The sequence below is a fragment of the Pseudoliparis swirei genome, chromosome 24 (genome assembly GCF_029220125.1).
Source record: "Pseudoliparis swirei isolate HS2019 ecotype Mariana Trench chromosome 24, NWPU_hadal_v1, whole genome shotgun sequence".
NCBI lineage: Eukaryota > Metazoa > Chordata > Actinopteri > Perciformes > Liparidae > Pseudoliparis > Pseudoliparis swirei.
This window is the reverse complement of record NC_079411.1, coordinates 23566941-23593409: the sequence shown is the minus strand read 5'-3', so window position 1 is coordinate 23593409 and position 26469 is coordinate 23566941. Positions and strand designations below refer to the sequence as shown.

The window sequence follows — 26469 nt, the reverse complement described above, 5'->3', positions numbered from 1 at the left end:
TCCAAGTTGATTATGTTTTTATTTAACATCTACATCGGATGCATTTGGTAACTTCCGAACAGATTTGCTTTGTATGCAATAAAAAAAAATCCTTCAGCAGCAACATTTTAGATTCAATTTCAATTATTTTGTAAAATCCTTTTGAATAAGGCATTGTATTTTTCCTAAAAAGTTCAACCGTTCAAACCTTTTCTGTCTAAAAGTTTATATAGTGAGTGAGGATGTCAGGTATCAATGGCACAGCACCACCTAGTGGTCGTATTAAGTGGAGCGAAACAGACTGTTTTAAAATTATTTTATTATTTTAAAGTTTTGTTATTACATAAAAATGAACCAAAACATTTATAAAGTGTGTGTAAAACTAGGTGCAACATATGAGGAGTTTAATCCCAAACAAAATATCCAGGAAGGAAATGATCAATTACAACGAGTAACGTCATGACCCAAACTAAAATACTCCATCTCCGAATCACTTTTGCTTTTTAATATATTGAATGATGAATATTGAACGATGAAGTCCGTGAAGCTGGGTTGCTTTCCACAATGGATATCTGGTGTTATGGAATTAAAACTTTCATATATTTAAATTACCTAAAAAACAGGAAATTACACAATACAGCAACAACCATAAAAAGTAACCACAACCTTTGAACATTTTTAAACCACGTGGCCGGTTATGACAGATACACGGTAGCATCGTTTCAAAGAGTATAAAGAGTTTACATTACAGAAACCTCAGTGGGAACAAAGACTCTTTTAGCAAGAGTGGCAACAAAAATACAAAAAAATCAGCTGGAGGCCCCGCCCACCTCCACTGATCCAAGTCATAACAAAACACTCAACTGTACACAAGAGGATTCGCCTCCAGAAAAGGTCCTGAAGGTTCGTCACCTTTTGGAGCGTCTCTGGCATTTTATAAATGACAGATAAACCAAAAATCAGCTCGAAACTTTAGTTTACCAGAACAATTTAATAAAGTAGGACAAAAAGGTGTTGTTGCTCTCTTCAGGACCTCTCGAGAGAAAATGATTTTTCAGTGTAAAACAATTACACGTCTGTTTGTCCTGTAACTCCAGCGTGGGCGATACACACAGAGACACGGCGATGCAGGAAAATGTGCCAAAACAAACGTCTCCCGCACGCAGATTTTCAACAACAAAAAACGGATATTTCTCAAATTTGAAGTTTCATCAGCCTGGAATGATGTCAAATATGAGTAATTTCGAGCGATGGTGTTATCAAAACGTTTTTTCTTCCAATTAAACTTCAACCTTTGGAGATGGTGTGAGAAGCATAAGACTCACTGCACTGTTGATCTTAAAGAAAGACGAGAAGAAAAAAAAGGGCTGGTGGGTCGCGGGAGATATTTCTGTCTTTGGGCCTCGTTGTGAAAGGTTTTGAGCTACGCAGTGCACCGTAGAGGAGGAGGAGGAGGAGGATGAAGCGCTGGGGACTATTAACCATGGGTGGTGTCATCCTCCACAAAGTCTTTAGCCTGCTCCGCTGTGATCACGTCAATGTGACTCACCTAAAAACACACACACACACACACACACACAGAAATGAATTCCATTTGTATAAAACCAGGGGGTTACGCGATGCATGCTGAAGTCACGGCACGATGGCAGAGAAGAACCCGGCTGATCCACGTGGACGACTGTCAGCACACCCTCCCTTCAGCAGAAGACTCACCTTGTTTCTGAATTTGACGCCGTAGAACTTGTCGGCAGACTCCAGCAGCTCGGGCCTGAAGGTGGTGGTGATGAACTGGGCGTGGCTTGCGAGCTCCACGATCATGTCTGAGACGGACGAGCAACGCGAACAGAAAAGAGATCAGGACTTTTTTTTGCATTTGCCAAAGCTTTCTCACAAAGAACGAAAACCACGATATTCTGTTACGATCGTTGGTCTCTTTTGAAATCATGAAGATAGTATAGACCAGGGGTGCTCAATACGTCGACCGCGATCCACCGGTCGATCGCGGCATAGTATTGGTGGATCGCATGACATAAAAAGAAATTGGCCCGCCACCCTGTAATTCTCTCTATAGCGCCAAATTACAGCAGAAGTAATTTAAAGTCCCTTTTCTTAAAGAGCCACGTCTTTGTACTTTTATTGAACAAACTAAACAGCCGTCATTTCTGTCTCTGTGTCGCGTTAACACTTCTCGGCTCGCCGTCTCGCGCCGCAGAGCTCCGATGCCGGCGTGTCTGCGCGCATCGGGACGGAGCAACAACCAAAAAAGTCACTAGCAATATCGAGCGAATACCTGAACCGTTGCAGCCTCTGCACGGTTGCTTCTCATGTTCTTGCTACACATTTGACATTAATTCATGGCTCTGTTCCACGAGCACTTTACCTGAGACGGCCTTCCTGTGCTGGGCGTCGAGGGCCTGATCGATCTCGTCAAACAGGTAGAAAGGGGCCGGGTCACACTTCTGAATGGCGAATATCAGGGCCAGAGCCACCAGAGACTTCTGGCCTCCAGACAGCTGCTGCATCTCTCTCATCTCGCCCTGCTTCCCTGTGAACGACACCTACACACGACGAGGGAGGTCGTCTGTCAAAACCAAAAGGCACAAAGACCTTACATTTGAACCTGCGGGTTACTTTATCATTATTACCTTCGCATTGAAAATGCGGAAGGTTATGTTTTGATCGTAGTGTATTTATTTATTTATTTGTATGCGTGTTCCTCGCATAACACAAAAAGTATTAAACCGAATCGCATGAAATTTGGTGGGATGATTGGTTATTATCCGGGGACCGTTTGATTAGATTTTGGGGTCAAGGTCATGGAAAGGTCAAAATCTTCTTTTTACTATAGCACGGTCAATGTGTATCCAATTGGCATGCAACTAATGCCAAAATGTTCATAATTCAATGCCCAATCTTGTGATATGCGAAGGCATGCGCTCTACCGAGTGCCCATTCTAGTTATATTCTGTTTTGGGACCGATGCTCCAACACAGGACGAGTAGGATTCTTCCTGTGCTGTAAGGACGGCTTCGATAATGAGACGCACACATTCAGAGTGACGGGAATCGGGTGTTTCACATGGCATGACGGCATCAGGTGTGTTGACAATACTAAATAAATACATACAACATAACTGTCATAGCGATGCTTTTCGTAATAAATGACATTCATCAACTGTTGTAGAAGGGGAAGCATTCTCAGTCAAAGGGGATTGGATGAATAACGGAAAAGGACTCTTTACCCTGATGCCGACTCCAGTGAACTGGTCCACTGAAGGGACGCTGCTATGTGACCCGGAGCCCTTCTCGCCATCTGCACCTCCCTCGCCCTCGTCTTGAGACTGGCTGCCTTCAACGTCGCCCTTCTTCATCACCAGCGTCGCCTTGCCGCCTGGGACCAGCTTCAGGAACACCTCAGTGAAGTTCTTTGACACCTGAGGGGAGAGAAAACATTCACCGTAATTCTTCCTGCCATGTTAAGTCACGTGACAAAATGTGAGGCTGAAACTTAATATGCGTTTCGTCACTAAATAGGAGAATAAATATTGTGCAAGTGGAATAGTCGATCCAGTTGTCCAAATAATAAAGATAACATGTTGCTCTTTCGCAGAAGGCATTACATTTGCGATACCGTCCATGCCGGTCGTGTTTGAACAGCTCAAATTGTCAAACGCTGACTTCAGGTGGATTTAGTCATCGATCTGAAGAAAGGCTGAGCTGGTGCCACACAGGAGTGTTTCCACTGGTCGGGTCTGCCTGTCCCACTGTTAAGTACCAGAAGATGCTGACTGGCAAAACTGACCGACACTAATTCTCTTTTACACCGGTCTGATATTGATCCGTTTAACTCTAGAGACCATATTGCATTCATAATATTGCATCAACTCTTATATCTGATACCAGAGTGCCACTGTACGTCACAGCCAAGGGCATAAAAAAAAAACATGCGTGTTATAGAATTATTCGATAAAGCACCAACGAGTCACATCCGTCCTGCAAAGCGAGGCGTGTCTTATTAAACATCAAATACGCGTTCGCTGGCGGATGGAAACAGACCGTTGCGCGAGCTACGCGATGTCAACGCATGCACACCCCCGCCCCCCCGCACACTTGGAACAGTCCGGTCGAGCCACGCACCTGTTTGAAGGTGAGCTGGATGGCCTCGTACTTGCGCAGCTCCAGGACGTTCATGAGCTCCATGATGGATTTGTGGCCGCGGTCCAGCTCCTCCTGGCGCTTGATCAACTTCTCCTTCTGCTCCGAGAAGTTGACAAACTGGTCCAGAGCCTTCTTGTTGACGTGACTGTACTTCTTCAGCTCCGTGTTGCACTGCTCCAGCTTCCGGAACAACTGTTGGAGGAGAGAGAAAACGTCGAGATGAAATCCTCATCGACTTCCGGGGGAATCGGTCGGCAACTTGGCCACATCGTTCTGAAAAGAAGCTTTTCTGTGAAGTGGCTTTTGAAGTACAAGAATAAGAAATTCATGTGTCCGTATTTGTAAGACTGTTTTAAAGTTCTTTCAAGGACGCCCTGTATCATTTATTAATTTGTATATACCATCATGATTAACTATATGCTTTACAGTTTATATATTCAGAGGCATTAGTTTAGATAAGAATGCATGCACGCTTGATGTTAACATTACCGTCTAAAGTTTTGCAAACTTCTGAAATTATAATGAAATTTCTTCATTTAGCATTTTTGCTATTACAACATCACTGCCCTGTGATTATTTTCAGATAATGTATTTTGCCACGAAAATGTGGAAGCACAACTCTGCTGTATCTCTCCGGCGTCCGAGTGTGCAGTGATACACTTGTCGACGGGGACGTCACTTCAGAGCCATTATTCATTTCGGTATTTAAAAATATGTTGATAGATTCTATTCAGGTCTGAAGATGACCTGATTAAGAAGAAGCTGAGTCTGGATCAAAAGGGACATGGGCGCCACGGACTCTCAAACCATGAATCATTCATCTGTATCACTAATGACAGAACACACGAGCGCCATTATTTCTTGGCCCTCTCCACCACTTCTGCAATCAATGGCACCATCTCGGCCCCCGAGCAGGGTCCCGGGGAGAGCGCTTAACGACGTGGAGTGTTTATGAGAATGCGTGTGGCTATTTTCAGCATCGTCGAGAAGGGGAGATCAGACACGCACACGCACACGCCGACACTTATGAAAGACTTAGCCAAGTCTAATTAAGTCTCCCAGAGGCAGCTGGTTAAAAAAGAAAAAATAATCTGAGACGGAGCACTCAAGTGTCTGAGTCACTGGTGAGTGGGCGGGATGTGATGGCCGCGAGTCTTATTCCTTAAGGTGCGTTCACGCCAAAAGCAAAACTATTTTTCGCGTCGCCAAAAACGCGTGAGTTTACTCGCTCGACCATTTGCCGTGTTCTCGCCATGAGCGTCGAGACGCTGCGCGAGGGGCGGGGCTTATCTCCGTGTCTCGTCTCCGTAGAGACCGTTATCATCTCCTTCATCCACCAGAATAACTAACCACTAGTTCTGCTTTATACTTGTTGTGGACGTCCCACACACTAACGCCCTCGTGTTTGGGTTCATGACATCACCCGTAGGCTCACTCAGCTCGGTCACTTTCACCGATGAAGTTACTGTTACGTCTGAAAGACTTCCGCTTCCAGCGCTACGAGAGCGGAACTCAAGAGCTGATTGGCCCGAGTTGCGAGATGACCGCCTCAAAGTTGAAATATTTCAACTCGGGGCGAAAATTCTGCCGCTGTAAACGCGTCGGCCACATCGCGTCGCCCCAAACGCGCCGCCCGGGAAAATATCGCGTCTATCGCAGCCACCCGCGTCTGTACGTTGACTTTCCATGGGATTCGGTCGCGCGAAAAAATAGTTTCGCTTTAGGTGTGAACGCACCTTAAGGCGAGCTGGCTGCATCAGAGTGTGTGTGTGTGTGTGTGTGTTTGATTCAGGTAGTGCGACTGGGTGTGCCGAAAAACTGACCGTCACTACTCCTTTATTGTTGGTGCTGCTGTTGTCTTTGGTGTCGCTGTGAAGTCAAAGTTTGGCTCCGACTGTCTAAACGTCTTGTACTCTTATAATTTTCTTTCTTAAAAAGGCCTCAAAGCTACCGAGTGCATTTTATATTTTTTTTATTTTGTATTAACTGCTCAAATTTTGTTAAGTAACATCTTGTGGTGCCTAGTGCTTTATTGTCCCTTCACTGTAGCTTAGCAAGAAAATAATGTCTTATTAGTGATCAACATTTTTTTGTCTTCATATATTTTCATACTAGATTGTTTTGGTGCGAGTTGCCTAGTTTTAGAGATATCAGACATAGAGATGTTGCTCTCTCTCCAATACTATGAGATTGTTATTAATAAATTGTGGTCCCCAAAGCACCAAAACAAACATTCGTTTCTTTCAAGAAATGATGACCCAGTTACTGGAGATAACCCACAGACCCTCTTGTGAGCAGTTTCATGAAGAAACTACGATTGAAAGAAAACAACACTCATCCCTGTAAGATATCCACTCGAGTTATCCATCGTACGACTGTTGAAGCCTCACAATAACTTCAGAGGAGGACCGTGGGTTACTCTGCTAACGTTGGACGTGCATTAGCAAGGTGTTCTCTGATTGGCCAGTACAAACAGGAGGAAAGAGCACATCCTGTTGCAATTTTCATCTGGGCTACCGTTTTAACCTGAAATGAGGTCATTTAAAGAATCCATATTCTGTAATATATATAAATGAAACTTAAAAGCAACGGATCACCACGCATCACCGTGAAGCGCTGCGAGTGTGCGTACCTGTTTGAGCGTGAGGGTCTGGTACTTCTCAAAGGCCTCCTGAGGCAGCGAGCCGAGCTCTCGGATCTTCTTCATGCACTCCTCTTTCTTCTTGAGCAGCATGCCCTGCCTGTTGGTCATCTTCTCCAGCTCCTTGGTGTCGTGGTTGATGGCGTCGTTCTGGTCCTTCTCGATGTTCTTCCAGCGCTCCATGCTCTTTATGTGGTCCTTGATCTCGATCTCCGTCTTGTCGACCAGAATATCCAGATCTGGGAAAGACATTGGAGGAGACGGTTTCATTCCAAATGAGACACAAAACACACGAGCGCTCCTCATAGGCGTACAGGTTTCATCTTCGTTCAGCGGACAGAATTACTCCATGTGGATTGAAAAGCCTCCGTCAACAACCGACTGACGTAGAAGCTGTCCTCAGTCCAAGAGACAACATGTATTTAACCCTCCTATTACCTTCGGGGTCAATTTGACCCGATTCAATGTTTAACGTCTCTAAAAAAACTATTGACATAAAAAATATTTATGCTTCATATTTCATGACTTTTCCTAATTTATTGGGGACAACTGGGAAAACATAAAATTCACATGATATGTTTTCACTGTGTAAAACATATAAGAAATATCTACTTTTTTATTTATTTAAAGGGCTATTTGAGTATTCAACAAACAAACAAACATACCTCACACTTAAACTTGGGAGACAATATAAATTCTAATAATTTTCTCTAGGTTTTAATTGCTAGGGTCAAATTGACCCCAGGGGTAAAAGATGTTGGTAAATTTGAAGGTAACAGGAGGGTTAAAAGGTGTTATCATTTCACAAATTATTTTACGCAACAAGATATTCTGCTTCAATTCACACGTTAAGACGTTTGGCCTTGCTGAATGGACATGCTGCCCCAACCCTAACACTTCACTCAAACACCTCAACGCTTCAAATGTAAAACCATATCCAAAACCAACTACTGTTATGGAGCACAGAGCAAAGTTTTGGAGAACGGAGATGCAGGGGACCGATCCGTGGAGAAGGCGGAAAACTTGTTTGTCATTAAGGATTCAAATCAACTCGGCACTCGTGCTGATTAACGGGGCTCAGCGGGCGGAGCGCTCCACCAGAAACATCTCCAGATGCACCGCAGGGGGCAGATTCCGGAGACGATTGTATAACATCTTAGTTCCGACAGTGAGTTTAAATTGCCTTGATATCGGGACGGGTCCAAATCAAAAGACGGTACACAATGCCTACTTCAGAATAAGCTCATGCTGTTAATATGTCTTTATTTTTATTTATTTAATTTAGGAATTCATGCAAACTAAATCTATTCAGGTCGACTGCCTTCCATCCACCTCATCTGAGTCATAGCACCGCGAGGCCATCATAACAACGGCCAGGCTGTCTCTGGAACAGGAAATCAACCACTGGGAGGCGATCATATCGCAGACATTTTTCGCCATCTGCTGGTGCTACAAACCCAGAGGACAGTTTATGAATTCAGACTATAGCTTTTTTTTGGACTCCACAGTTAATAAATCAGTTAAGATGACAGATATCAGACGATAGTGATATGCTGTATTTGCCAGTTGCCTGGAATGATAAGGCAGTATCAATGCAGTGACGGTACTACATCAAAAAAAGAAAAGAAACAAAGATTCATTTTAACATACGTTTCTCAAATAATTGGGGTAACTGTGTGTGTGTGTGTGTGGCCTGGATGAATCATCAGAAAATGTATTTTGATGAAAAGTAAGTGTTTGCATGATTTTAACCTCATGGTTACAAGCCAACATAACGGTTTGCTGCCCACACCATCCCAGCGGGGGGGGGGGGGGGTCTTGAGTCCAGTGCATACCTTCCGATCGCGACAGAGTCTCCTTGACACGTTTGTTGATGCTCTCCAGCTCGGACGTCGTGGCTGTGAGCACCGTGCCGCCCTCAGACTCTCGCAGCTCATTTAGCTCCTGTGTCGATGCAAACGAGGCCACATAAAAAAAAAAAGAGGGTCAAACAAAAGAACAAACACTACAACGCAGTTACACACAAATCTGACATTACACAATCGAAGCGACGCTGTGGTGCCAGACTAGGACATGTTTCTGGGGAGTGTTACAGGGACAGTGTACCTGCTCCACTTGGTCAAGACGCTTCCGCAAGTTCTCGTTGAGATACGTTTCCACTCGGGTCATGATGCCCTCCAGCTTAATCCTCTCATTCAACAGCTGCCGGTTGTCCTGAGGGTGGATGAACACACACAGCACAATGGGTTACTCTTTGCCCGGTGCAGAGAAACAAGACGTCAATACACTCTCAACAACTCAACATATAAAAGTGTATAAGATGGAATACATCTAATGCATAGAATGATGCCATCAGAGAGAAAGTAAGTAATGGGAGCAGTAATATAGCTAAAAAAGGACAATTTTGCTAAAATGCGACAACAATATCCACTTCTGCACTGAATAAAAATGAAAATTGTGAATACAAGTCCTCTGTGAATCCTCATCTATGTGTGGGCATTCACATCATTAACAATAACTCCTAACGAAGGGGGATGTCACGAGCAATAGAATTTGACGACCACCAATACTGCATAAACGAACATAAAAAAGGATCCACGTTGCAGGGGCGGAGTTGTTTTGCGCAACCATAGCAGGGAGGGCTGAGAGATCATCGAGATGAGAGTGCAGCTGGCGTTGAAGGAGAACGAGGGGGCAACGCTGCATCACAGGCTCAACCCACACATGGACGCTGCCTGCTGCTCTTACCTCAGTCAGGTAATGTGAACACGACACACTAGCACATCGTGCGCGAGAACAATGTAGAACATGAAGCGTATTGAGAGCGTACGCCGGCTTATATTTTGGGCGTCTTTCTTTGAAAAACATATTAATTATTTCAAACTCGGCGTAAATGAACATGTGATCAGAACACATTTCCATGACTTTTCCAAAACTTTCATGATTTATGTTTTTTTCTCCATGACTTTTCCAGGCCTGGAAATGACCATTTTAAAATTCCATGACTTTTCCAGGTTTTCCATGACCGTACGAACCCTGTGCTACCCACCTGCTGGAGTTGACGGATCTCGTCGTTGAGGTCATCGACGCGCCTCTGGTCCTCCAGGCTGAGCTGAGAGAGCAGATCTGTACCCAGCTCGGCCTTCAGGGACTCCCTGGTGGACTCCATGGCGTGGAGACTGGCCTCGAGACTTTGGAGACTGCGTTGCTAAAAGATGAAGAGGCGGACGTCAGTGGCGAGCACAGACTCCCAGGGGGCAGACAATGCCAACTCTGGGCTCGTATGTCCGGTAAATGACGACATTGTGACACTATGTGATGATCACCTTGGGCATGAACGTCTTCTCCGACTGCTGTCTCTTCTCCTTCAGCATCTTCATCTCGGACATAATACTGTCTCTGGACGCCTTGAACTTCCTCTGCTGCGTCTCGATCTGCTGCATCTGGTTCATCATCTGGTCGATCTCATTGTTGATGCGTGAGGGCCGTGATTAAGGAAGTATCCGCCAACGGTTACGACAGATGACCCGTTTTGTAGAGGCCGTAGAAAGCCAACAGGACGACTAGCGTGTGTTTTTTTTCCCCTGAACTCTCGAGTGCCTCAATACCAGGAGTGTGTCATTATTGATAAAGAAGAGGATGAAAGAAGCCTTCCCACCACATCATTAATCTAATTTACCAGAGAAGCGTATTGATCCACCAGGACTACAACCTGAGCCCTTGAGGTTTAACCGGACTCAATAAACACTGGAGGCCAAGACATCTGCTGATTGTTTTTTATCGTTAAAAGAGCTGCTGAAAGTCAGAGGGCCGTCCTGTGTAAACAGGAGAAAATAGATGGTTTAGGGTTATCCGATCATTTCTTTTAATGGGCACAAGCGGACATCAGGTCACTAACTGCCCCGAGTGAAATGGTTTATGAACCCGCGTTAACACCGCGTTGACCACTTCAACTCGTGAATGCAATATAAACCGTGGGCGATGGACTTGTATCGCACTTCTCTCGTCTTTTGACCCCTCAAAAGCATTTTACCACAACGTGTCACCATTCACCGATTCAGACACCGCTTGGAGCCTACGGGAGCAATTTGGGATTAATGCCTCGCCAAGAACACATCGATATGGTCCAGAGGAGACGGGGATCGAACTGCTGATCCCCCGACTGAAGGACGACCCTGAGGTCGAACCACTGAGCGACAGTCGCCCCGAAATCATGCGACATGAAGGAGTCAATGAGAGTTGCAGCCGTGATGAGCGGTCTCAAGACTTCCGCTGCAACGTGGTGCTCGTGGCAGAATGAAGAAGGCGAACGGTAACCGAAGGGAGGCGTGAGGTGCATCAGCGTCACCTTGTTTAATTCACAGGGCAGAGGTGGAAAACAACAAGAGGCTTTAAATAATTGATCTGCTGTCTGACTCACCGCCGCAGGAGTGAAGGACGAGCGCCGTGTCATCGGCCCCGTCACCCGCTCCCCCTGCCCACTCACACGTATGTAATCAGCAGGTGCACATATTACGCAGTGCTGGCTGCGAGCGAGGAGCTACACAGGTGTGCAAACACACACACACACACACATAATCATTTCTCAGAGGAAGTGACCATATTCATAAACATACCGTACGTGCAAACCCAAATCCTCGCTGATCTGCCTGTCCTGCTTTCACAAAGCTGTCCAGAAGTGAGTCATGTCTCCAGCCGGTATGACACAACATAAACTAATCCTTCTTGACCCTCACGTTGCACCCGAGTAAACCTCCTGCTGGCTGAAGTAGCCACATAACCCAGATAGATTTAATCCATATTCAAGACGGGCTCAGACATGCGACATCAAACTGTAATTGAGGGACGGCTCAGGGGTGTTATAACTTCTCAGAGATAGGAGAGCCTCCTCTGCACTGCAAGGTGGCATATGAATTTAAATGTTTATTTCCCCAACACAGGATGTTCGTCTTAAGACATATTTTCTATCTCAAACAACTCTAAGAAAATATTGACGGTTTCCTATTTATTATGAAAATCATAACAATATTTCAAATTGATGAAGTCTGTCACTTCCAAATGTAGAAAGATTTATTCTGTCTCGCACTTCCAGTGGACCCCATGGGATGGATATGGACATAATAAATCCCAAACCAGAAATCTAGGTGTAGTCATGGACTCAGACTTGCATTAAGCCACGTTAACACGAATACAAAGTAAGCCTACCGTCACCATAACAATACATCATTATAACATAAAAAAAGTTGCGTCTCAGCTGGATTTGGAAAAACTAGGCTATGCCTATATTTTCAGTAGACTCGACTTCTGCAACAGTGTCTCCACAGGCTTCCCTAAAAAGTGGATTAGACGGCAGCTTTTGATTTAGAACACTGATGCTCAAGTCCAGGAAAGTGCATCCCATCACTCCAGTTCTGGAGGCTTCCTGTCGACCAAAGAATGCCTTTTGAAATACTGTTGTTGGTTAATAAATCACTGAATAGTTATAACTCTGACCTTCTGCTACACCATGAACCAGCCGACCTCTCAGGTGGACTGGGGCAGGTCTGCTTTCTGTCCCCAGAGCCCAAACTAAACAAAGAGATGCAGCAGTGGGATTTTATGCACCACATAACTGGGACAAACTAACACAAAACTGCAGTGGGCTGCAACTTTCCCTTCTGTTCGATTTAGGGCAAAACTTTGGAGAACACAGCGTACACAGTGTACTAACGGAGGTATCCGACTTGAGAAGCAGCCAATAAAACTCAGTGGGAGGAAAAGAACTGAGTGTGATAACATTGTGAAGCTTTTAGAGAAACCGCATGAATTTCTTTTAGAGTAAACTAGTTCCAAACTCAGCTAAACTAAAAGAGTCCTTTTCTTAATAATGTCCACTGAAAAGCAGACATATTTACATTGTAAGCAATACTGCACCAATGTCTGCAGCACATCTAGCCATACAGGCAATGCAGCTTATAAAAAAATACTAATTTCCCAATGAAAGAGATATAAGCTTTAAGTTCTGAACAAAGGGAACCGACATGTTCCTGTGGGCATCAATGACTAAACATTGTCTTGAGATGCAATTGAAAGGATATGTTCAATGTTCCTGCGCAGGTTCTCATTGAGCTTGGCCTCCAGCGCACACAGCTCCTCCTCAGCCTTCCTCATGTCTTTCTGCAGCTCCAGGCGAGACTTTCTGGTATCGTAGTAGCCTCCCGTCAGAGCTCCCCGGTGGCTCACCTGGTCGCCTAGAAGGTCACAACATCAAAAGAGATTAAGTGCGTCTACAGTATTGGAGCGTGTTCAAAATGATATTAATGCAGCATTAAAAAAAAACTGAGCTACGATGCACAAGGTTCAGTGATGTAAAAAAGGCATATAAAAGATCCTGATTTAATGCCCCGCCGGATGACATCGCCAAACCCCTTTACGACAGTTTAAATGAGATCATTCAGAGAGGGTGGGTAGTTCAAATAATCACCCAAATGACAGATGGCTTTTTACAGCCTTGCGACAGCTCGATAAACCTTCCAACTAACAACCCGATAGATGTAAATGCCGACCAGTATCTTTTCATATATTTTTTTTGTATGTACGTTTGTACAGATGATTGTGGTCTTTCTTCCCGATGGAAACTACAGGCGATGTTTTTGTTGTTAAACAGAGCTGCCGCCTTCCCTTTATGTCCTTGCGGTAGCGGTACAGACAGTACTGTGCATCACCGGTCCACTTACCCTCCAGAGTTATACAGTCCATGGTGAAAGCTCTGGCCAGCTGGGTGGAAACTTCCATGCTGCGACAAATCAGAGTCTTCCCGAACACGTGCTTGAAGGCCTTGTCAAAGGGGTTGCTGTACCGCAGCTTGCTGATCATGGGGATGGCGTCCTTATGGGGCAGAGACACGTTGGTATGAACACAGTGGAGAATATTACACACATTACCAAAAAAACAAGAACTGTGTATCGTAGTGTTCAGGCGTAACTCGGAAAAATGAGGGCGCTCATTGTTGCCTCATGTCCTATGGGGTGATTAAGAGTTGTAATAATAACAACAATAACAATATATCTGATTGATATAGCACATGATTGTTACACTTCAAGTATGTAAAGTACAATATTTGATTTGCTGTCAGGTCTAAATGTATTGCCTACAAATGTAATGTATGCATGTGCCTCACGTTGGTCTCTGGGTAGGACGTGTCCCTGACGTCCAGCTTGGTCAGGGGCAGGAATGTGACTTCTCCAGGCAGGTTCATTTTGTTGAACTCCATCAGTATTTTGGTGCTGACCTCGTCAGTCTCCACAATGTGATAGAACAGTCTGGAAAACACAAGAGTAAAATAGAGACATGAGTGGATGAGATTGTCACTTTAACTCTAAATCCAGGCTGCGTCATAGTAAACAACAAATATCTACACATCTGTGGAAACAGAGAAGAGGTGACACGGTTTTCGGTGAAAACACGAGGAAACTAAATGTTAAAAAAAGGCAGTCCTTACCTGGTACCAGCAGTCACCTCCACAGACGTGTAGAAGGCGGGCTCACACTCAAAGTTATTCATGACGATGCCGTGGTAACCGTTGATGACGTGCTGGTTGATGCCCTTCCGACGGAAATGCTCAAGGACTTTGTTGATGCTGTCAATTCCGTTGAGAATGGACTGTATGACCACAAGAGACAGACGAGGGTTGAGTCTCAGTACAATTGGTAAACTATATTTTAGATAGGAAAGTAACACAATATAACAAATAACGCAGCAATAAAAAAAAATACAGCCTAATCATAATGTTCTCATAGTAGTTTATTTATTTATTACAAAAGCAGCCACTATCTCTTCTCTAATGTAGGACATGTTCAGTGAAGAATATGTGAAACTTTGTATTCAGTATTGACAAAAATGACTTTGTATTTTTTATTATTATTGTGAAGCACGATGAATATAAAAAAGGTGAGAGTTGTCCATCCTGTTCTTTGTGGCCTCCTCTGGAGACAGGATGAGTCAGCCGAGATCAATGAAAGCAAAATAAAAAAGGGCAGGACATTTGTCCATGAAGCTCCCAACAGCCTTTCATCTCAGCAGTCATTATTCAGAAGGGATATTTGATTGATGTATCTGCCCAGAAGAAACGACTGGCAGTTACTGGATAAGGCAGCGCGGAGTGAGTCATATGTAAATGCAGCGAGCTGTGATTAGGTGCCAGGAGCGAGGCAGATGAATGACTCCACTTGATATACCTATCCTGACAACTGGCTGACTCAGAGCGAGTCCTTTGCAGCATTCGGGTGGGCTCGTATAAAGGAGGGGAAAAAAGAACTTTTTCACTTGGGGTTTGATTCATCTTCATTTGCCCATTTCTTTTCTCACTCCAGTAAGTCTGTGCACGTTTGAAGGTTTCACCCACTGGCGTATACAAGTGTTATCCTGAGAATGAGGCAGGTGTGTGTGTGTGTGTGTGTGTGTGTACGCATGTTAAGTAATTTGCATGGTACCATCAGTTTGTCATTCATGTTAAATCCTCTGAAATTCTCTATGTCTGTGCCCCCTGTATTATACATACACACACACTAGGTATCGTGTAGCTGCATTATGCAAGTCAATAACTACACAGTCGTGAACAGCGACACGGACCTTGCCAGTTGCCGCTCGAAGGAGCTGCTGTTTCTTCTCCAGGTCCTCTCGTTTGGCAGACAGGGCCTGCTGCTCTGCGTTCTCCTCACGCCACAGGTAGCTGGACAGACACAGAGGGGCACACAGCGGTTCACTTATGTCACCAGAAAGAACAAAACCCAACTGCAGCCATGGTACGCAGACAGTGAGAGAACTTTTTTTTAAAGAACACCCAAAAAAGAGGACACTGTAGTAAACATTGCTGTCCTTTAGAATACATTTTTATGTAAATAATTGATTTTTTTGGTGCTTATTATATATGAATGGTATTTGTCTTGAGGTAATGAGGCAACACAGTAACTTTAATAATGCAACTCCTTAAATCCATACATGCAGACCAACTAGAAATATTAGGTGAATTATAAGAGTATTCACCCCCTTGATTTTAAAATAATTTAGACTTTTTAAATCCTCATATGAAGTCACTCATCAATGTTAATTAATCACATTTTGAATAATAATAATTTGTTTTAAATAGAACAGTCTCCCTCTTGTTTCCATTCGGGAAATTTAATTAATGCATTTATATTTTTCGATAACACACACACACACACAATTCTAATAGCTTGCAGCTGTTGGTCTGCACATCATTCATACATCAAAGATGTCATTATGCTGCCTTTTCAACCACTTCACCTCAACAATGGGTCCCAGTGAACTGGAGGGTGAATTCAATATCAGACAAACCTATTCATATAATCAGTTTCATTTAGCTACTATACCGAGGGTCCGGTAATTAAATTTAATGGAATTAAATTTTTAAAAAGGCCCTGACCTCTTTTGTAAACATACATTTAAGAAAAAACACATTTGCCTCGAGTGCGCCGTCACAATTAATAGTCGTGAACTGAATGGAAATGCTCAGTGTGTCGTGTTTCAGAAGCAGCTGTCCTGACTAAATGTTCACAACGAGCCCACAACACAATTCATCCGCCCAGGAGGACACATGAAAAGCAGAGAGGCGTCTGGCACCCGAGACGCCATCCTCACGCCGCATGAATAAACCTCATTGTTTAACCAATCAGTGACGGCCCAGTGACATTCACAGCAGACAATATTCTGCTGTGTAACCGAAGGCTGTCGAGCAGAAACAGCAGATTGGTTTAAGGGAAGGGGGAGCAATTCAAATTCAGATTTTAAATCCTGGAACAAAATCCTCAATTTGAAGTGTGTGATTTATCAGAGGAGATGACCTAAAATCAACTTTCTCTGATGTGTATTGCTTTTCTTTGCGTGCAGCAAGCAGGAGAGCTTTGTTTTTGAAAGGCTAAATGGAGACAGGTGGATTGACGAGGAGTATTTTGCGAGATGTAAAACTTGTTTTCTTCAATAAATGTTGGTATTTGGATTCAACGCCCTTGAGTTATTGGAATAATTTGAGTCACGCGAGTCGGCCACAATCCTCGTCAACCATCACTGGACAATAATTCTACAAATAGTATGAGGACGCCAAATCCTTTGATAATCAATGTATTAGTTTGAGTACTTTTTTTGGTCACGATTCTCTGATTCCAGCTTCTGAAATCTGCATATTTATTAGTTTATTTACTGCTCTTTGACATCAAACTGAGCATCTTTGAGTTTGAGCAAAAATTAAGAAATGTGAGTCTGTCATGTTGGGCTTTGGGAAACACTGATTTAGTTTCCCCACTTTTTAAATCGACCAAACTAATAAATTAATCTAGTCAATCTAATCTACAGTCACACTCTGGATTTCAAATCAATGTGAATAAAGCTTTGAACAATATAAATTAAATGATGCTAAACTCTTAGAAACTACACACAAAAATAAGAAAGCACAAGATGAGGCTGAACTCTAAATTGAGACACGCTTCTTACTTTCTTTCGCTCTGCAGCTCGTCTTTCCGGTTCTTGACTTCGTAATACTTTTTGTCCAGCTCCTCAACGCGCGTCTTGACTTCACTTAGGTCTTGATCGAGTTTCTATGGAGACAAAATGAAAGTTGATCAGATAAACTCAGCTGTCGGTTAGATTAAAAGCGGTTTGATGAATTACACGATAGAAATCGTCATACAGTAGCATTTAAATGGTCTTGTAAAATAAACCAAGATAATCATCAAGATAATAAAAATAAAAAAATCGCAGAAGCAACATCGTGTGATTCAGACCGAATGGGTTATCGCTTTGATGTTATCTCTAAACGTACAGTGTACTGCTCGAGGTTCTTCTCCTTGCAGGTCTCGGTGTCCTCCAGGTCTTTGTGGATGGCTGCGATCTGCCTCTTCTTATCATTGATGGCCTGGTCCAGAGACTTCAGCTCCTTCTTGATCCACTTGTCCCTCTCTTCTTTAGAGGTGAACTGGCTGCCACGGCCCTGCTTGGCGTACAGGTCGGTCCTCTCCTGCGTCGCCTGGGCCAGTCTGGAGGGAGGCGCAGCCACAGGAGTTCACACATTAACGGGTCATCTTAATCGTGTTCATTTTTTTTTTTTAACTGTGCATAGACATGTTTAATTTAATCAATATCAATAACCCTACAACCGCTTTTGTCGTTTAGTCAGTTCCTTCAATACCCCTGGGGATGAATAACGTATATATCTATCCCTAGAGAATCCATGAATGGCTTGTGTGCATCCACCTCTAGAGCTCTTGTTATCCAAATTTATTCAAAATGGGACGATGCCCGGCCATCGGCTGCTCGAGGGGCTGTGGCTGAGAAGGAGTCGTCCCTACCTGGATATGCCGCGCTCCTCTTTCTCCTTCACCATGTTGAATTTGGGCTCAGTCTCCTGCAGCTCTTTTTGCTTCTCCTCGATTTTCTCCAGCAGCTTCTGCCGCTCCTTCAGCAGACGTTTCTGGGAGAGCGAGATTGGAAGTTTTACAACAAATCTTCAAAATGTGAAACAAAGAAGTGGGCAAGGGGAGAAACAATAAATATTTAGAACATTTACACAAAGTTCAAAATGATAGATCAAAAATAGTTTGACAAATATTATAATAAGTTACTCAGCTCTGATCGAAAATAATTTTGGGGTTTTAACCATATTTCCTATAAGTAATATATTTATTTAACTCTGGTCTTCTCGGCAACTAAAGCTGCAAACAGAAGAGATCTTTGCGTATTTTATGATGTCGGATGGATATAAAGTTGGAAAATATATTATGTTGCATAATTAGCATGCATTGCGTTATACTATACTAAAGTAAATATGTATGAAACGAACGCCACAATAAATGAGCATAAAATCACAGGTACCATCACTAAACTGATGGTGCCTGTAAACCACAATCACATACTAATGGGAAAACTTCATCCTACTCTGGACACACTAAACATTTAGAATTATTAGAGGAAACATGAAGCAAATGCAAAGAGGAAAATGTTAAACCCCATCATCAAGATCCAAAAGGAATTCCTAAAAATCTTCCTCCTACAGCTTCAGTAGGAATCTAAAAGCAGACCTGCTCAGTAACTCCTGGTGTTGACAGTGTAAGTGGTGATGATGGGTTGTCATCCCACAGGCATGAAAACATGTACTTTCCCTCTCGTGTCAACGCCATCACACATGCGTGACGCAGTTCTGCTTCCCACTTTTTTTGTCTCATTTTGCTCCAGTGAGTTTTGGCTGATGCTCTGCCAGCCGGAGCCAGGTGGGCTTAATCCAACCAACCGCAAACATGCTGCCTGGGACTCATCGTGGGTCAATAAAGACGTTATGCATGATTATCATACTCACACGTGCACACAAACTGAACACAGGGCCATACGGAGAGGGATTCCTGCCAGCTGAGTGCACACAACTACCCGCCAGGAATGATGTATAGTGGGGCTCATGGCAAAGGCTCTGATACACAGGCTGGTGCCTCCTCTAATCCTAGTCTCAATTCAACTATTAGAGCAGCAAAAGTTATTCGGAAAGATTTACGGCTAAAACTGTCAATTGTATCCATTAGGCCAAACAGATTTTTTAAATTGTAAATTATCTTGTAAAGGAGAATTTTTATCTCAATGAGGCTTTTCCTGGTTAATTACATTTAAATAAATAAAAAATGTTTTAAAGTAAACAGGAAATTCCCATGGAACAATTTACATAAATTGAAGTAAAATTAAACAAATGCTGGTTACAGTTTTCACAAACTGTGAGCCTTTACGTGACACTTTCATGGAAGGTATAGTGGGTGAGAAGAGAAACGGACTACCATCCTTCTCCAACAGTGAGGATGGTGCCTGGGAAGGGGAAGGGGGAGGGGGGGGAATGCTGCTGGTGCAGCATCACGTGTGCAGTGTGACGCAGATGGGAGGCTTCCGTACCCTCTGTTCGCTGTTGCCTGCCAGCTCGTCCTGCAGGTCCTTGGTCTTCAGCTCGAGCTTGGTCCTCTGCTTGATCTGCTCCTGGCGATCGGCCGACAGCTGCTCTCTTTCCTCCTTCATGGCAGAGATCTTGGACTTCAGATCTCGCACAACACGCTCCGTATCCTACAGAAGGAGAGCCAAAAAAAAAAAAAACACAAAAAAACAGGCTGTGAGATTTCATTCAAAAGGACCGTAAATACAACAACTTACTTCCTCTTCTGTGATTTATTGACTATGCGTGTATTTACCAAGGCCTCGCACTGTCAGGGCAGTTGGATACATTAGTCCTATAAATGTCAAATTAATTACGTATGTATTCATCTGGTCGAACATATAAACAAGGACCACGATGACCTTTACCCCAGATATTAACACTTCTGTTGCAAAATGTCTTTACCTCGACTTTGTCTCGGGCATCTTGCTGAGCATCACGCAGCTGTCTGGATTTGTCTCCGCAGGTCTCTCTCTTGCTTGTCAGCTAGAGAAAAAAAACAGCCAAAAGGTCTTGGTATCGACGCTGTACACAGCACAGGGGGAGATATATTGGTACACTGGCTACAGGCTGGTTAAAACAAGAGTCACACGTGTTCCTACCCACTGAACCTTCCAATGGCTCTAAACCTGCCACAAACATTGCAGAGAAACTACTCATAGCCAAGCTAATATTACTATTCTGTATATGTTATTAGAATAATGGGCAGTGATAATGTCCCACCCTGGCACCAAACCAGATCATAAAGTGAAACATGTTCAGTCTTTCACTCGCTGTATACACAGTATATCATTTGTTTTTTAGAGTACGTTACCTCATCCAGCTTGGCGCGGGTTTCATTCAGCTCCTGGTTGTAGATGGTGTACTCCAGGGCTCTTCTCATCTTGTCCCACTTCTGGTACTGAGCCAGCTCCTCTTTCTCATCCTCCAGGGTGTGGAGACGCTCCTCAATGTACTTCAACAGCTCATTGATCTTCTCTCGCTTCCCCTCTGAGGAACACACACAAGGTTGTTGTTTTTAAAACATTTAAATCACTACCAACACTTAACTTCCTTGGACTGGAATTGCTCCGATAGCTGTAATTTAATGATGAATGCTGCGTCAAGGTACATTTGAGCACAACAATCGTCAATAATTGCAGTCTATGAGACGATGATGTTAAGGAGCTTTTACCCGTCTCCTTCATCAGCGAAATACTCTCCTCCTTGCGCTCATCATACACCCGTGTCCCCGCCACCTCTCTCAGCAGCTTCAGACGCTGGGAGTCGGGCGCTGTGGCCATTTGGTTGATCTGCACGGACATTGAAAGTAGAATGCGTGAGATGAAATGCATTTAGTCTTGGACGATATGATGAGATTAGCATTCCAGACAATAACAATATTTGCCGGCCACAATAATGGTCCTCACTTGTTCGTGCTGAGAAATGTTTTTCTTCATGAAAAATATAAAATATTTATCCATGCGATGCCGGTTATTGGTTTTGCGCTCTATTCGGTCTCTATGCTTTACCGCATTGTAGTAGCACATTTAAAAAAAAGTAACAACATGGTAGCAGACGTATGATTTTTTTAAATTGTGGTTCTGTGTATGGAATTGATGGACAGTTAGATTGCTGGCAGAACACCCCGATATCAAGAATAATAAAAAATATATATTTCCAAAAGCAAAAGCCAGCAGCAGAATTTCAAATCGGCCAACACTAAACACACTGCTGATGCTCAAAGCAGCGCTAAGATTTTCCAGCCTGACAAATTATAAAATTTTAGCAGATGTTGATTTCTTATTTAACACTTATCCTTAAAATCGTGCAAAGACATCCAACTACGGCACAGCTGGCAGTCTTTTTACAGCTCTGTTTGAATATCGCAAAGCATTACACAACGTTGTGAAATTAACGAGTATGTCATTAACAAGCGTGATGTTGGCACCTAGTCCGCTCTCACCTTTCCCTGCTTGACGATGTAGTAAGGGTTGCTGCGGGAGAAGCCAGCACTCTCCAGAAGATTCATGACGTCATTCTTACTGCAACCATCAGAGACCCCATCAGACAAGTTATTACATGGACTCAGAGGTGTTATTTCCTGTGATTAAATTATTATCCAATCCACAGCTATACTTACGTAACCATCTTCTTGTCTAAGAAGTACTGGTCCTTCTTTGCGCCAATGACGCGGCGAAGGGAGACTTCCTCCTTGTCGATCTGGAGGGAGAAACAGTTCATCACTGGCGAAGAGGAGAATCATACACAGCAGCAGATTTGGCTGGTTGAATCACAATATTATCCAAGCGGAAATCTTAGGGTTTCTAGAGCGGTGCAAACATCCGGCCATCATCATCAGAGTAATAAGCACTGTGTGAACTGCGTGACTACTATCTGTGGTCACAGCGGTCATCAGCAATTTTGGAAGACAGTACAACATGAAGTCAACAACATAACAGAGTGATAATGAACCATTTCCTCTGGTAGCCGTGACTACGGATGTTGAAAAGAAAAGAAGTAATCTGCTACTTTTGCCACATTTATTGATGTACATTTTTTTAAGTATTGGTATAAATGTAGGTATTAAAGGGTTTTTCTATTGTAAGTCAACTCACAACATTTTGTCAACATTCTTGTCAACATTTGAGGCTTTACATTTTGTCAATATCCGCAGTTGCATGTCGCAGTAGTGCGCAGACATCAGTTCGTATGGTACTCATATCAAAGGTCATAGACGTAGAGTCGTCATGGCGTGATATCATGCTCGCAAAATGTGGGAATCAAGCTATAATAGGCCTTCGCTTATATGAATATGAATAATAAATAATAATAAATTGACAATAACTGAAACAATCTTGAAATGAAAACAATGAAACAATCACAGAAACAACTGCAACTCTCGGACGAACCCCTCATCCTGGGCTCGCATTCCACATCATAACATATCAATTGCATCATAGTTATTTAGCTAGTTTATTGTAGCATGCAGCTCACTTATCATGCTCACTTTGTGATGTACTATATCTGTCACTATATCATCGTTCTTTAATGAATGTTTTTACTTTACATACAACAAATGTGTTTTTTTGTGGCACACATACACATTTCAACATCCGCCGACCGCATCCACAGTCCGGTCGGGTGTCGGCGGCGGACACGGATCCGGTCGGTATCATCTCATCTTCATCATCATCTATCATCGCTGTCACAATTCACTAAATGGGGATAGTCTGCTTTAAGTGTTTTACAAGTTATCCAGTTGCTGAATCTGACAATCTTTCATTCATCGTCCATATTTCGCTTTCTTTATTTTATTATGTTCTCTCAGCATTTGTTGCGGCGGCCGGCGTTATTTACATTGGTTTCTGAACATCCGCTGGCTGGCTGTCGATCTATCAACGATGACACATACGCACACCTGCGCCATATTCAAGCACCAGTATAATGAAAGCTTGTCGGTTGAGGGACTTTTGACAGCCTAAACTACGTATTGTTGTTTGAATACTGGACCGTCAGTGCATGAATAACCTTTAGAAACACATTATCTTTTGATCTGGCTACATATTCGCGATCTCAACAGGTACCCTTTAAACTAGTACAACTTTTTTTTTAATGTTGTGGCTAATTGGGTCGTTAAAATTGAAGATTTTTACAGTTAATTTGGCAAAAATACTGTACACAAAACATGAAAGGAAGAGAAACTAATATATATATATATACACACACACATACACATTTACATTGGACATGCAACGATATGCACGATTAAGCGTACACCAGCCAATATTTTAGTTTACCTCTAGCTGTAGCTTCTACTGGCTCAAACATAAAACTAACAAGCATTTATCACATTCACACAGAGGATGGCTTACTGAAAGGATTCAAGTGTATCACAAAGGAAAGAATCAATCAGTTCTTCCACAATAACATTGTAATAGGATCAATATGAAATGATTGCCATTCCTACCGGCAGTCGGTTGTCAGAGTTGTCAAATATAATCTCCACAAAAGCTGAAATGACACGAGGACCAGTTCCCTCCTACAAGGGAGGAAATTCATAATTTATTATTTAATAACGTGCAATAACTACCTTGATTGTTAAAATATGTTTCAATCTCTTGCTAAATCTAAAATTTTAACAAAAAAGAAATGACAGTAATCGGATGATAACTTTTGTAATTCACCAGTTATTAAGAAGTTACAAAACCGTCGGACAACAAATGTCTACTGATCCGTGGAGTGTGACATTTGCCTGAACTTACGTGGAGCAGGGCCAGGCGCTGTTCGGGTCGCAGGTGGCTGAACTCATCACTGAGCACAAACTGGATGGCTAAAGAAGCAGAGCGGAGAAAACGGCTTTATACAACCAAAGATAACTGGCATCGCACAGAAGGGAAACATGTTGGGACTGCTGCATGGTCAAATTCATTGAGGGAGACGTACCATAGAAAAAGTTACTTTTTCCTGACCCATTTCTTCCAACTGTAACAGGGGGGGAAACACAAAGTAGATAAGCAGACAGGCCACCATCGAGAGAAGTATTTGGCACAACAATGTTGCTCTGGCAAAAATTATACTTATACTTTGCTGTCATTCAAAGTACATACTCCATTTTGCTAAGTACGATACAACACAACAACAGGAGGGATTCATCTTGATGACCATGCACTCACCGATGACATTGTGCTTCGGACTGAAGGGGTCGACCACAGTCTGGTCCCTGTAACTTCTGAAGCCCTGGATGATGACCTGCACGAGAACCCAGACACCCGCGTGAGCACAACATCCTCCTCGTCAGGTGAACTTAACGGGAAGTTATCCAAAGTGACGCAAACCCGGCACTATTTCTGAATGCAACAATATACCGTCTTCGCCCTTTGATATAAGTTAGACTCGACATTAAAAACGCATTTGCTTTTTTACGTCATCACGAACGGGTCACGGTGTGATGCTGAAGATGCTCTCCATTCAGGTGTCTACCAGCATGTGCGTGTGCTTGCACTTGCTGGCTGGGCTGCTGGAGCAGCATCCAGCAGCACCCGTCCACGTCACAGGTTGGGAAGGCTGGCTGGGGCATCATCATCAGCAGCTGAGCACCTGGAACAGGGAGAGGAGAGGAGGGAGAGAGAAGACTGAACTGTCCATTGACCGGGACACACTCCACACCTCACCTCCTACAGAGACAGACTTAGTACTTTCTCGTCTCCTCCGCTGCGCTGCCACAGATAGAAGGAGAGAGAACATTGAACATGACGGCGGGAGGCTACAACTCTCACACTCTTTCAGATCCACAGATCACCTTCTTCTATTTTTTTTTGTTTTTTTTTGTGTGTGTGTGTGTTGCTGCTACTGACTCGACAAATTTCCCCTTGGGGATTAATAAAGTATATATCTATCTATCTATCTATCTTATCACCAGGGCCTCGACCGGCCAGCATTCATTCATCCGGGACGTCAAAGAGTGAGCACGTGTGCCAACTATATGACCCCATACAACAATACTATCAAAACCCATATGTACATGTGATTTAAAAAAACGACTTAACTATGATACTGTGCAACTTTAAAATAAAAGCCGTTTGTCCGCTAACGTTAGCCTCCTAGCGTTAGCTTAGCATCATAGAAAAAGGGGGGCGGGCAGATTCCTCCAGGCAGGGAGCCTCAACTAGCATGAGCAAATGATCTGTTACACGTGTACCTGTCTTAGGTTTGATTTAGCAGAGCGCTGCGATCTAATTGACGTTAAAAATGTGTGCAAAACCTCGGCATCCCGAGCGACCATTCAGTGGGATAACGTGAAGGGTCGGCAACGCACACAAAGTCTGGGGTCGTTAGCTTACCTGTTTGATGTACATGGCGGTCTAAACAAGGCGGCTCCTCGGATTCACTCGGAGATAAGCTCCCTCCCGCCACTGAACTGGAGAAGCCAGGAATTTAATGACCCAAATTTAACAAAATAATAGAATTCGAAGCATTACAAATTGGTTTAACACTGTGTGGCTTGAGAGAATAACATGGAAAATGGCGGCGGGGGCGGGATATAATGGACCGTACCATTCTGGAGAAACAGGATAGCAGCAATAACCATAACGTTAAATAAGAGGTGATAGATACATTAACTATACACAATTAGGCAATTGAGAACAACATATCTCCACAGCACTGCGTCGTCAACCTTTGGTCTCATTGCTTTGTATGTAAATAATATGTTGGACACGTTTGTCATGTACCAACCTCCCCATTTGTACAGCTGGTACAGTCTGGCTGCCTGTCTTCTAGGCGCCAAAGACAGAAAAAAGTACTTTACGAGAAGCGGCTAAATAGGAGAAGACGATGGTCAAAAAATAATCTCATTCGATAAAGACTGTCACTCTGTTTCAAATAGAAGTTGCGAAATTCTTCACCTTTGTCTAGTTTTAATTTTTTACATGAATATTGTGTTTAGATTGCATTGCTATACAAGCGATAAAACAATCTAGCCATCTGTGTCGCTGCAGGTGTCACTGTTGCCTCTTCTGCTGTATTTGGGCCTTGTTGCGGATGTAAACATGCTTTCAGAAACTTGCATACGCTATCTGGAGTCCTCTGAGGACACTGGCATGCAAGTGTTTTAAGATGGCTGTATGCCTACTAAATTCTATTTGACACATTTTTATCTTTTTTTGGGGTTACATTTGAGGATTAGGCGTTCCTTTATGGGTTAGCAGGTTTCTCATGTCCCATGTAATCACTATGTCCTGGATAAGATCTAAACC

At 43.3% G+C, this 26469-nt stretch overlaps 1 protein-coding gene across 1 annotated transcript; it reads right to left on the bottom strand.

The window, feature by feature from the left end:
* Positions 1–25691, bottom strand: smc3 (structural maintenance of chromosomes 3). The gene is made up of 29 exons (XM_056409297.1): positions 25555–25691; positions 24388–24463; positions 24158–24196; positions 23977–24044; positions 23682–23753; positions 21855–21934; positions 21678–21756; positions 20907–21024; positions 20547–20722; positions 20138–20218; positions 19699–19863; positions 18120–18241; positions 17594–17807; positions 17266–17369; positions 15388–15487; positions 14258–14418; positions 13937–14078; positions 13494–13644; positions 12857–13007; positions 10104–10257; positions 9827–9985; positions 8884–8991; positions 8613–8721; positions 6769–7016; positions 4116–4328; positions 3221–3412; positions 2360–2537; positions 1693–1799; positions 1–1528 (listed from the first exon to the last, which is right to left on the bottom strand). Exons 1-29 carry the CDS (start codon positions 25567–25569, stop codon positions 1457–1459), a joined length of 3654 nt encoding a protein of 1217 aa, XP_056265272.1. The 5' UTR covers positions 25570–25691; the 3' UTR covers positions 1–1456.
* Between the last annotated feature and the right edge of the window lie 778 nt (positions 25692–26469).

Coding starts and splice junctions, on each gene's coding strand:
- smc3 (XM_056409297.1), bottom strand. Junction 23,754..23,976: donor AGCGCCTGGCCCTGCTCCAC/GTAAGTTCAGGC, acceptor CCTCCCTTGTAG/GAGGGAACTGGTCCTCGTGT. Junction 17,808..18,119: donor GAGGAGCGCGGCATATCCAG/GTAGGGACGACT, acceptor GCCTCCCTCCAG/ACTGGCCCAGGCGACGCAGG.